This window comes from Mytilus trossulus, chromosome 7, assembly GCF_036588685.1.
Source record: "Mytilus trossulus isolate FHL-02 chromosome 7, PNRI_Mtr1.1.1.hap1, whole genome shotgun sequence".
NCBI classification, from domain to species: domain Eukaryota; kingdom Metazoa; phylum Mollusca; class Bivalvia; order Mytilida; family Mytilidae; genus Mytilus; species Mytilus trossulus.
The window spans coordinates 78,927,126-78,940,150 of record NC_086379.1 but is presented as its reverse complement, the minus strand read 5'-3'; the positions used below and the strand labels follow the sequence as shown (position 1 = coordinate 78,940,150).

The 13,025-nt window shown below is 29.3% G+C and overlaps 2 protein-coding genes across 3 annotated transcripts in view; one reads left to right on the top strand and one right to left on the bottom strand.

The window, feature by feature from the left end:
* Nucleotides 1–715: 715 nt before the first annotated feature.
* Nucleotides 716–10,445, bottom strand: LOC134725910 (hypoxia-inducible factor 1-alpha inhibitor-like). Its single transcript, XM_063590196.1, has 8 exons — nt 10,275–10,445; nt 8,886–9,130; nt 7,629–7,777; nt 6,760–6,905; nt 6,187–6,293; nt 4,635–4,698; nt 3,356–3,466; nt 716–2,781 (listed from the first exon to the last, which is right to left on the bottom strand). Exons 1-8 carry the CDS (start codon nt 10,401–10,403, stop codon nt 2,737–2,739), a joined length of 996 nt encoding a protein of 331 aa, XP_063446266.1. The 5' UTR covers nt 10,404–10,445; the 3' UTR covers nt 716–2,736.
* Nucleotides 10,446–12,388: 1,943 nt separating this feature from the next.
* LOC134725909 (major antigen-like) overlaps nt 12,389–13,025 on the top strand; it is a 53,574-nt gene continuing 52,937 nt past the window's right edge. For both annotated transcript variants that reach the window (XM_063590192.1, XM_063590191.1), the window contains exon 1: nt 12,389–12,710. In XM_063590192.1, coding sequence (XP_063446262.1) covers nt 12,600–12,710 — 111 coding nt within the window. In that variant the 5' untranslated portion in view covers nt 12,389–12,599. The remainder of the gene's footprint in view (nt 12,711–13,025) is intronic.

Sequence of the window (13,025 nt, the reverse complement as noted above, 5' to 3'; positions counted from 1 at the left end):
ACTTTAACCATATTTTGACCACAATAACACATTGTCACTTACAATTTAATTTCTCATTTAAAGTTAACAGCACAATCTTATTACATTTGTGCTTCTATTCAATGCTTTACATACAAAAAAGGACACACTTCAAGTAGACATTTACAAAACAACCAAAGAACTAAGATACAAATATCAGTTTCTACAAACCAAGACTAAATTAACACAGAGACATAGTAAGATGAAAGAGTGTCCTCCTTGGAGCAGGATCTGCTTACCCTTCCAGATCACCCTCAGATTTGGTAGGGTTGTTTTGCTTGATCTTTAGTTTTCAATGTTATGTTTTGAATACTATTATTTGTCTGTTTTACTTTTCTTTTTTAGCCATGGACGTTTCAATTTATTTTTCAATCTTTAATTTTGAATATCCCTCTGGTATCTTTTGCCCCTCTTTTGTAAATTAGGGTTACTGCAAACACTTAGCAACCATTAAATCATAAACTCACTTGAATTACTTTAATGGAGTTAGAGTCTATCAAGCGACAAGGATCATTTATGCTTCTGACAATTTAGATCCAATAACTATGGAATGACAAATCAAGGAGATTGACATTCAAATCACTTTAAGCCATTTAAGGGGCAAATTCTTTTACAGAATGGAACAGAACAACCTTCACCTTTAAAACAAAACTAATTCACCATCAACAGGACAATTTAATTACTTTAAAAAAAACACAACAGTTCATATACTTGTTTATATCAATTAATTCTTAACATTAAATAACACATACAAATATTAATCCGAAAGCCCAACTTTAACATACTATACAAGTTAGTAAAACAGTAATAAACTCTTATAAAACCTTTAAAAAATCTGTCCAATGTTTCTAATACATTTGTACCATGATTATTTACCTCTTCTAGAAAGCATAAGAAATATTTGTACATTACAGAGGAATCTGTATATTGTAAACCAACTTATCTTGTGGATACATATTTTAGCATAGCCTTTTCGAGCTGATTCCACAGGAATATTAACTCACAATTTTCTAAAATAGTTTAACTTGTTTTCATAAAAGAGAAAATTCTAATTTGTCATAATCGCAACGATAAATACTCACAAAAAATCTCTTGTGAAAATTAGTTGGTTTACAGTATTCCACCATTTAATATTATAATAGGTGCAACCAAAACAATACATATACTATGAAAAAAACAGAAAAAAATTAATATAATAATACAAAAATATGGGACAGATGTTTATCAATCTGATTGAAATACATATTCTAGGTCCATACTTTGCTTACAATTGTCTGACAACGCTCTCTTCTGGGTCCTCATGATTCAGACCTTCAAAAATTTTAAGGTAAAATTTCATTGGATAAGGTAAAAATAATTAAATTACTAAAACAGAAATTAAAACGGAGTGTTGTCAGATTGTTGTTAAATAAGTGTTGACACAATATCTGTATTTTAACCAGATTAGATGTTAATGGGACAATATATAATATATAGTTTCACAAAAACCAACTAAACTGGAAGTTTACATCACATCCTCTGGAATGAGAGCAAAACTTAACCATGAAAAATCCCAATAAAGAAAAGATCAAAATCATTTTGTTGTTTAGCTTCAAAGATGACCACCCTAATTCAGAGTTTTTAAAACTATTTCAAATACTAAATTAAAACTCTTGAATTCAATGAAGCAAAATTAAAATGCCATCAAGCAAACTAAAAAGTCTTAATAAGTATACATAAGTAGTCAAAATTATAATAAAGCACAAGTAATAACTTTTTTAGATTTATAACATAAAACACCTAACAAAACATAAACTTCAAAAAAGGAGGTACAAAAAGTGTCATTACTTGGTTCCTGTTATTCCAAAAACTTTAAAAAAATTTCAGATATTTCAAAATTTCAACCTAATGTGAATGAAAATCAAACACTTTTAATTGTATCTTTTTCGTAGTCTTTACACTCTTTCTAGTTTTGCCTATTCTTGATTACACATCACAATGATAAAACAGAATTCATTTGGGATGCAATGACAGAAATTCAATAATAAGTTGAGTTCAAATTTGCTGAGTGTTTAAATGAAAACATTGAAAAAGGTTTATAGAGGCTGTAACAAAATCAAGTGATTGTTGACTTTAACTGAACTTATTATAGACTGTGTACTAGTACGGAGTTTGTTTCATTTATTGACTACTGGCTGTTCAATGTCCAGCGGCAAATATTTAATGCATATTCTGGACGATATTAACAAAGTAAACTTTCTTGACAAAAATAAAATGAAAAATAAAACGAAAAGATAGGTTATGAGATGTGGGCGAACCTTTAAAATGTATCTGTTCATTTCACTTATGCAAATAACTCAAAAATGTAAATTCCAGTGACACAATTGTAAACATATCATGATTGAAAAATACGAGTGGAGGAAATGAAAATCCTGAGTAAATATCAGCCACACAACTTAACAAAGCTAATACATACTACAAAATTATAAGGGTATTGATTTCATAAATTTATAATGTTTTTTTAGTCAAATGAAAATTATGTTACTTTTTTTTTCATAAATCAAACCATAAGTATACTATTTATTATTAAGCATATGAAATACAGCACTAAATATGAATTTAAACCAAATATCTTTTGATTTCAAGGTCAATAACTCCTATTTGGCTAGCACAGTCGTGAATTTCATACATGGATGAACATTTGTTCTGATGATTTTGTTCATTGCAACTTTTAACTCTTCAAGTATATCTCCCTAATACCATATTTTGCATGAATTCTGGAACCTGTAAAACAAAATGTTTGTATTAACCATTGCATGAAAGAATTAACAAAAATTGTCTTTAAAAGATTAAGTTGAATTATTCATGAGCTATTATTACATTGTATTAGTTGTTATTGGGTTTAAACTAGTTTTCAGTAACTGAAAGTACTCTTAGATTAGAAATTTGAGTGTGTGTTTTTTTTTGTTATCTTTATGCAAGTTGTATTTTTGTGAATTTTGTTTGAATTGTTATCAGAGGTAATGTATAGCTGAGTATTTGCAGTATACAGTACCTATTTGCTCATTGTTAAAGGCCATTCATTGCCCTATAGTGGCTTAAATCCCCTTCATTCTTGATTAGATAGTTGTTTCATGTCACATCTCATATTTTTAGTTGATCATTGGCTTTTGTGTTATTTCTAGGATTTCTAAAACTTCTGTTTGTATTACTTTTCGAATGCTTGCTAAATTATATTAAAATTAAAATAGCCTGTAGAAAAAATAATTTCTGAACCAATACCTTCAGTTATTATAAGAAATCAAAAGGTCCCAGTGAAGTACACAGAGATCAATAGTTATGTTAAAGGGTATCTCACCTCATCTGGGTTGTTCAGTGCTTGGGCAATCATTTTTTCTATGTTTCTCATCATGGCAACTTTTTGATGTGCATTCAAAGGATACGTAACTTTCTCTGGTGTTGGACGACCCTAAATAAAATACAGAAACGGTAATGGTAATACATTGTACTTGCAAGCATCATAATAGGACATTGATAGGATCTGTTATGTAGTATTAGACATGACTAAAAATAAATAAATCATTTAATATCTTGTTACATAGTGGGCATTTACTTTCAATAAATTCTTGTCATAAGAAAAAGTTGGGCATAATTTCAAATTACTTATCACATTTTTCCATTTATTTACATGATAATGTGAATTTTTCTTAATATAAATTAATTCCCTAAAACTGCCTTTTGAGATAAGAACCTTAGACACACTTGAACATTGGGAATCAATAAATATTCAAATATGCAATAAAGCTTTAAATTTAAAAAATAAAAAAGTATGGACGATTATACACAAAATATTTAGTTTTTTTGCAGTATGTAAATTTAAATCAATGATTGAATTTGAAATAAAAAGCATTGACTTTTTTGTTTAGTAATTGTTTTTTTTATTCTTATTTACAAGTTATTCTCAGAGAATTTTGTGTGTGTTTACAACAATTTGTTCAAAGAGAATTAAGGTGGTACCCAACACTTTCACTAAAATTAATTTGGCTGAGTTGGCTCCTTTAATTTTCATAAAATTTTGACAATGTATTTACTTTGACCCTTTTTTTGACCCAAAAATAAAAAAAAAATAAAAAAATTTGAACCAACCGTTTTGTCAGAAAAATTACACTGGTTATATAGCAGGTTGACAAACACCAATTTTGATCATTGAGAAGCTAAATATTCACTTTACAACACAACGTAATTAAAATATTTAGCTGACTTTACAGAGTTATCTCCCTGTAGTGTTAGGTACCAACTTAAGTCATCTATTTTGCTATATTCAATAACTAAAAAAATGTTGCATGAGGATTTTATAACAAATTTCCTTTGATGAGTTCACTTTCTTTCAACAAAATTGGTCAACTAACCTCAGACTTATCAGATGAAATAATGGTACATTTATTCCATTACATTGTTTTTCCCAATATATTAAAAAAATAAAATGCTATTCCCTAAAAAAAAAATCTTTATATATTGCAAAATCCTTTAAAAATAATTCCACAAAAAGGTATGTTTAAGCTACTGGTACAAACCCATTTTTAAACAACAACAAAATAAGCTTTTCAAATGTTGACACATCATTTTTATAATCTTACCTTGTACCAGAATGTGACAGAAATGGTGTGTCCTTCATTTGGTATGGATTCAACCTGGTGCCACCTGAAATACACAATCATCATCACACCACAAATTATGCCTCATTTATTTAAGTACAACTAGAGCAATATTACCCTTAAATATTATGACATGATAATTCTTATATGATTTGCATATAAGGAAATACGTTGATATGATTGGTTGAGAGGAATTCTGGTAGTTGATATTGATGTTGGTTATTTTTCATTCTAATATGACGTCCTTATTACGCTTTGTAAACAAAGCCGTGTTCTAATGAGCATAAAAAATATGTTTGACACATGCGCACGAACTTACTGTGTATATTAACGTTATTTCCATCGTTATCCTTTAAAATGTATACATTTAAGCAGCTAGCATAAACTTTTATTATATATTTTTATAAAACAACATATATTTACCCTGCTCGTAGTTTTTAAACTTATCAAATATGAAATGTAATGCAGACTCATCGTGGTGGGAATGGGAAAAGTCAAACATTTTTATGGTATTTTCGTACGCTTCGACCTATAAAAATACTGTTTTTGTCCTATTAGAATCGAAATAATTCCTTCGTGTCATGCTCTATGCTCATTTTAACATGGGTAGGCATTATATTTGACCATATTTTACACCTCGCTAACGCTCAGTGTAAAATATCGACAAATATAATGCCTACCCATGTTAAAATGAGCATAGAGCATGACACGAAGGAATTATTTCTTAAATAGACAACGTTGATTGAACTTCTTTCCATAACCAATGTAAATAAGATGGCGGCAATAATAATAACACTCACGTTAACAAAATTTATTGTCACTGCACGTTCATAAAATAATATAATACACAAAAACATTGTTGAATGATATAAATGGTTTGTGCAGTTTACTTTTTATCATATACATGTAGCAAATTTCATCGAGTACAAATTTATTCGTTAACCAACAAATATATTCATGCGTCAGGCCTATTCAATGACATAAATATATAATTTACGTTTGATAGGGGTAACGAGTGGAAAAATATATTCCCTATCTCCAATTTAAAAGAACTAAAGGAATTTATTGGTGTATAAATTGGACCAAGTCACTCACAAACATAGCATAAAAGTCCTTCAGACTTTTATTATACACCATTAAATTCCTTTAAAAAGGGGTAAAATCCTATAATGTTACCTATCTAGTAGTAATGTAATCATGAAATTCAACAAAAGTATATATGTAACAGGATTTTTTTATTTGAAATTATCTCCCTTGCATATTTTTGTTGTTTACAAATAGATAATTTTGTACAATCTATCAATCATTTCACCATACAGAGATATAATCTGAATGAAGGTAACACAAACTTTCCAAAATGATTGATTTTACTGACAATATGCACCTTGTGAAGGATATATAGGAATCAATGTTAAAATGTTCATTTCATCACATATTGAACTGTTAAAAAGTCACACTTTAATGTGAAATGTATGAAAAATTCATTCGTTGTATTTCATGAATTAATACTAAAGCTAAAACAAACTTTACTTACCAATATATAGGGATATAAAGAACATCACCAGGTCCAACTATTGTCTCAAAACCTGTGGCATTTCGAAACTTTGGAAATTTCTCAAAATCTGGGTTATCAAAATCAACCTGAAAGATCCAAACATCACAAGATACTTAAAGCTTGAACTTAAATGTATGCTTCATACATTTTTTTAATAGTGAGTTATACAATACTTTCATTTTCACTTTATTTTTCTCCTTTTTAGTACAATATTGTGTTTACTGTCTCCTTTGTACTTCCAATAAGCAACAATTCAAATAATTTAATGTAAATTTCTAATAATGTAAGCATCGCATGGAAATCCTTTGATCAGATAGAGGTCAAAATGATAAGACTTATTCATTAATATTGAAATTCTAAATTCCACCTTAACATAAAGGCATGAATAAAATTTTGGATCGAAAAAAAACAACAAATTGCTAGAAGACTCAGTATTTAACAAGTTTACTTCTTGTTAAATAAAACATTGATAACATTTGTGAATGAAAATTAAGAATAAATATGATATAATTGATGGTCTTAATATAACATATTGGTAATGTTTCTACAAACCTGACTTTGTCTGTCACATGGATGATAGGTAGGATGTGGATATAAATTTGGAAATTCTTCTGGTGGAAATAAAATAAATCTCTTATATCCATATACTTGTGCAAAGAAATTCTCTTGTTCATCATAATGGACTGGAGTTATGTTTCCTACAATGTACACTTAATTTGTAAACAAAAGTATATTTATATTTAAATCATTAAATGCTATACAGGTTCCGATGATGTACATGTATTAAATTTAAACACTTTAATTCAATAAATAACTAGAAGTTGCACTCTTTGTCATGTTAAGTTATCACTTCTGATAATTCAAATTTTGAAAAACAGGAAGTATATGTCTAACAAACAAAAAAGATTTAAAACTTTCAAACTTATCTTGTCATGCTGCTGACCAAATTTTGATAAAGATCCTTTCAAATAAATTTGTTTTGAAATATGTCATGAAATTAACAAGGTGCTTAAATGATTATCAACTCCCATTAAAAAGTTCTCATTGGCATCAGTTTTCGATCTTAATTAAAATATTGATCTGAATTAAAATATTTTTATAGAAATTTTATAAAAAATCATTAGGAATTACAAAGGTGATATCGCCTACATGGCAAGCTAGTACAAATTGTGGCTTAAATACTATTCTTCTTATTATTATTATTGAGAAAAAAATATTATACTCATCTCCTGAGAAGAACAGGAAATATAAATAGCAAATTCAATTATGGAGTTTAATAATTTGGTAAAAAAAATATTTTACAAAACATTTTTTTTTGTATAATGGCCTGTTTTGTTTCCCTATTACATTTTTTTATTTTTTTATTCAAAAATTGAACAAGCCATATTGGGAACTTATAAGAAACAAAACATTGGATATACCTTCTTGGCCTATTAGTAACATGTTATTTGTGAGAGGGCCAAAACTATTCTTTTTCTGTTGAGCTGTTACCCAGTTCCAGTTGAATCCAAGGAAGTCTGAGACAATGTTCTTTCCAACTGTCTCATTCAATGTCTGTTGTAAATAACATCTGTCAAACAATAATACAAACAAAATATAGCAGACATTCAGTCTTTGTCATTTGTTAATGTGGTTCATAAGTGTTTCTAGTTTTTTATATAGATTAGACCGTTGGTTTTCCTGTTTAAATGGTTTAACACTAGTAATTTTTTGGGCCCTTTATAGCTTACTGACTGTTCAGTGTGAGCAAGGGCTCTGTGTTGAAGACCGTACTTTGACCTATAATGGTTTACTTTTACAAGTTGTGACTTGGATGTAGAGTTATCTCATTGGCACTCATACCATATCTTTCTAATTTTTACTATTCATAAAATATTATCAATATTTAATATTCATGTCAAAGGATATCATAAAAAATACCCCCGTTCCTATGAAAAATATATTGCTTCCACCTTCAAAGGTGTTTTTTTATACAATAATATTGTATATCATTGTTATGAGAATAGTCGTATTAATTTTAGCTCAATTTTTAATTTCATATTTGTTATATGAAACTTGGTTTCTTTGTGAAAACTTCAAAAACAGGATGTTATTAGTATTTAAGTAGAATTGGTATGGATCTTTGTTAATGAAAGTCTTATGTTGACATTAAATTGTTTGGCAGTGCTCTTCACTGACTGCTATTGACATCTTTTATACTAAATTCATTGGATGTGAACTAATTGATACGATAGTCTTGGCAAACATGATGTTTTAAGTGTCTGTCCCAAGTCAGGATTGTTGTTGTTGATTTAAGTCTGTCTATTTTTCTTTTTCCTTTGTTGTTTTGAAATAAATTAGGTTGTTATTTTTCAATTCAAAATATTTTATTGTTCAAATATCAAATGAACATTTAAAGAAAGGGGTTGTTGGTTTTTTTTCTCTTGAACTGCTTAAACTTTTCATATTTCTGGGCTTTTATATAGCAGACTATCTAATATGGATAATGATTTTGTTCTTTGGTGAAATCTGCAGTGAGCTAAATTGCATAGTTGATTATATCTACCTCATTTGGGATATGGTGGATAGGTGTCTCAAAGGCAATCATATGTTTGTTTCCTTATTTTTACAGCTTTATCGAATGCTGTTTAAAATTATTTTAACTGTTTTGATATTTTGGAAGGACAAATATTCCATACCTTTGTCCTTTTGATTTTCCTTTGTTGATTTTTTGTACAAAGTCATCAAATGTTAGCTCTTCTTGTTCCATTGGCTTCTTGAAGCTTTTTACATTTGGACATTTTTTGTCATCATAATATTTGAATTTTTTACTGCTTGAAAAATAGGTCATAAACTTTCCATCGCCAATGTTATCATGGAGATAATCTATGTTCCAATGCTTGGCTGATGCAACTAAATTTACATCTGGAATGACCACTGGCAACTGAAAAAAACAATCATAATTTCATAAACATGCTAAGTTGATTGTTTATTTATTAAGTTAAGACTTTCTTAAGACTTAATCCCACATATTAACCATAACAGAGATTCAGGTTGCTATAGGTGATGAATACCACTATGTAATGGAATGCAGCAGTCTACTGGCAGATAGAGCACTAATTATTGCAAAGACCTAACGAACTGTAATGTTTTAAAATTTTATGCTATTATGAACAGAAATCTTAACTTCAAAAATTGTGCAAATTTAATATCAGAATTATAAATGACAAACTGGATTCTCTCTGATGTTAACCTGTCGGCTATACTGATCATACTGATGTACTACAACTCATATTTTATGCTTCCTATACAAATGTGCAATGCAATGTAATGTTAATTAATATGTTGTTTTTCTTTATACCTTTGTTCATCTTAGGTGAATAAAATTATATACAAAGGTAACCAGGTTAATGCGATAGCAATAAGGTGAAGTGTATTGTTGCATTCAATTACATAACAAAAAGGTGTCAGAGGGACAGTAATTTTGGATTTTCCTGCAGAGGTTGGACTCTGATCAGTTGAGCAAGTAAAGACACAACAATTGAGCTTAAATCAACTCTGAATTTGGAATTGGACTGTGCCATGTGGAATATTTGATACAGCATGCTTAGGTTTGTGACACAATATGAATGTGATCAAAGAAATTAAAATTGGAAATTGGACATTTACGTAATACCTATTATGGTCCAATATCCATGAAGTTCGAATAGAGAAATTCCCAGACCCCAAAAGGGTCAATCCCGAAATTAAAAACACCTGATCCCGGAGTCCTGATCAAGGTCCTATCCCCCCTCATACAACCATATCAACATTTAAGCATACATGTACATGTACTGTATCATTTTTATAAATTTTATTATTGATTTTTAATTTTCATTAACATTAGAATTATAAACCTTAAAATATATAATGTAGGATTTTAAAATTACCACAATTGCTAATAATCAAAATAAAGCTGATGTTTTTATTTGATTTATGTCTCTGATTTAATTTGGAGAGGGAAAAATGACTACATGATATGATGTAGCAATGGAAACCGAAAGTTGACTGTAGAAATGAAACTAGAAATAATTCATTTGGAAACATACTCCATTTGCGATACGTTCTTCACATTCTGGATCATGACAGCTCAGTCTAGGTATGACTTCGGTGGCGAAGGTGTATTTTTTCACTTCAAAACTTTTTCTTCCGTCTGTGAGACGTGTTGTTTGTGACATTTTGTTTACCTTCTCAGTTATCTCCCCTACACATGAACTTGTCTAAAAATACATTTTATTTTTGAAAGGTGCACAGAAGTTCATTACCTTCTGTATAAATCTGAATTATATTTTTTGATAAATTAAGATCGTGATACAATTTGCAAAGTAAAGTAAAATAGTTTAAATAATCCTTATGGCTTGGGACTATATTTTAGTAAGCCGTATTCAAGAAAGTTCCGGAACTATTTTCAAATAATATTTTTGATGGCCTGTGTACATGATAATTTCCCGAAACATCACTTAAAGGAATCTTCACCATGTATTTATCGGACGATACACTCAAACTATAATTATATGAGATTTGTGATATCATTTTAAACAGACAGTTCAACATAAAATAAAATAGTTTCACTTGTTTATCTCACTCATGATCTGTCTTTTCAATTTGTCCAATCACTTGACATGATAAACGCCCTCAGTATACGCCCCTCATTGGGTGTCCAAGTAATCACATAATCTCAACGTTTTCGCCAATATCATCTCAATGTCATCAATCAATTTGTTAACAAGATTATCAAATTAATAAAAAAAAATATGGATTTTCAAATAATTATAAAACTTCTGGTCTGGTAATCAAATAATCGATAGAGAAACGACCAAGTAATCACATAATCAAAAACTCCACTTGGAGGCTCAGGTGCTGAGCACATGCATAATCGATTTTTTTATCCAAAGGTCGCATAAACTATGTTTCTTTCTGTTTTCCGATTTTGTAAATGTTAAAAATATTTTTTTTTTCAATTTTGATCTCAGTGATCATTAATTGTGACTAATTCCCTTTTAAGTGTTTTCCTATATTATGACAAGTAAGCGGGATTAAAACATCGACTGCATAGCCACTTAACTGAAACAGAACACTTCATTTTTATTGGAAGAAACATCAATTTCAAATATTAAAAAAAAAAAAAAAGAAGAAGATATGTGATATGATTGGCAATAAGGCAACTCTCCACTAGAGACCAAAATGACACAGAAATTATCAGAGACATATTTATTTATAGTCAGCTATAAAAGGCTCCGAACTTATGATGACAATAAAAAACAATTCAAGCGAGAAAACTAACGGCCTTTGGCTTATTTAAATAAGACTGTATCAAGATCGTTGTTGAAATTATCATGCAACCGTCAAAACAACAGTATTTTAAAAACCTTCAATTGAATATGCAGCTACCGTATCCGGTAGCGATCTATATAGAATTTCGCTCTTTTGCCGGTCTTATTACAGATATTTTATCAGATTATATGAAATAAAAATTTCATAGAAACTTTTCATACACCAATGAAATATGTGACTAGATGTAAATAACCTTTTAGCCTTTACTTTGCTTTCAAAGTCTTTGTAACACTATAGTATAATATTTTGAGGTTGTTGAATTAGCTAGAATGTTCCTTTTTTCAAAACTAGTGGGAAATCGTTTTTAAAAGATTTAAATAAAATGTCGATTTTTTTTATATTGGTGTGTATGTTTTACTTTATGTGTATTGATTAAAAAAATCATATCATTTTTGATATTTATGCTTTTTAAAAAAAAGTGTTATAAAAAGGACAAAAAAATCGAGACTTCTTGATATTAAAGTATAAAATTAAGTATAGGCCTACCAATAATTATGTTCCTGGTAAAGCATATCATTTTCACTATGCATGCTTTGTATCATGACTGATTTTTGTCTTAAAGAAGGCCTATATATGTTTTTTTTATCAAAGTGTATGTTTCTATATTTTTGTCTATTCTTAATTTATAAAGCCGGACCGGCAAAATAGCAAAACTCTATCAAAATAGCCACTTCCTCATTATTAATTTCAAAATTAAAGATCCAGGCCTCGAGATCCTGACAATGAGACTATACAAATCCTTGTTGCAGGTTAGCAATTGTGACCTTACTATACGAATATTTGTTACAGGTTAGCAATAGTGTAACCTTTCAGTTCCGGTTACCTTATATATTACTACGCCGTGTTGACAGTTCCACACCTGTTTCAGAAGACCTGTTGATAATAATATTTCGTGAATATGTTGCCTTTTACTTTTCGTGGTCTGGTTTGATGTATAAAAAAACAGGCGGACAAAATATAACTATGACTAATTTAAAGTGAAATTCGCACGATTAGATATAAGTTCGAAAGTACCAGGAAAGTAATGTAAACAAAGTGTAATGGCTCTTAAATGCAGAAAGTTTGAACCCAATATATTCAACAAACTTAAATGTCAGAGCTGTTTTGGAGCAAAGGAACATCATTCTGCAGAGGCTCTTCAAAATAATAAGGTATGATGACTGCAAATTCCCACCTATATAAAATATATCTGCACAATTGTGTCGACCCTGGTTTCATTTATAAAAATTAACAAGGGATTTAAAAGGGAAGGGATGCCCTTTACCCTCAGTCGTCTTCTGGTTGTTTTCAGCTACCGTAAGCGTCAATTGGTTAAAAAATTCATAAAAATACAATTTATCCTTATTTTCTTTACAGATGTCTCGATTAATTGAGGGTAGTAATGGGGTACCTTCATGACGTACACAACAGTAAAAATTCTTGCCAAATGACGTTAACGGTAATTTAAAGTAAATGACGATAAAACA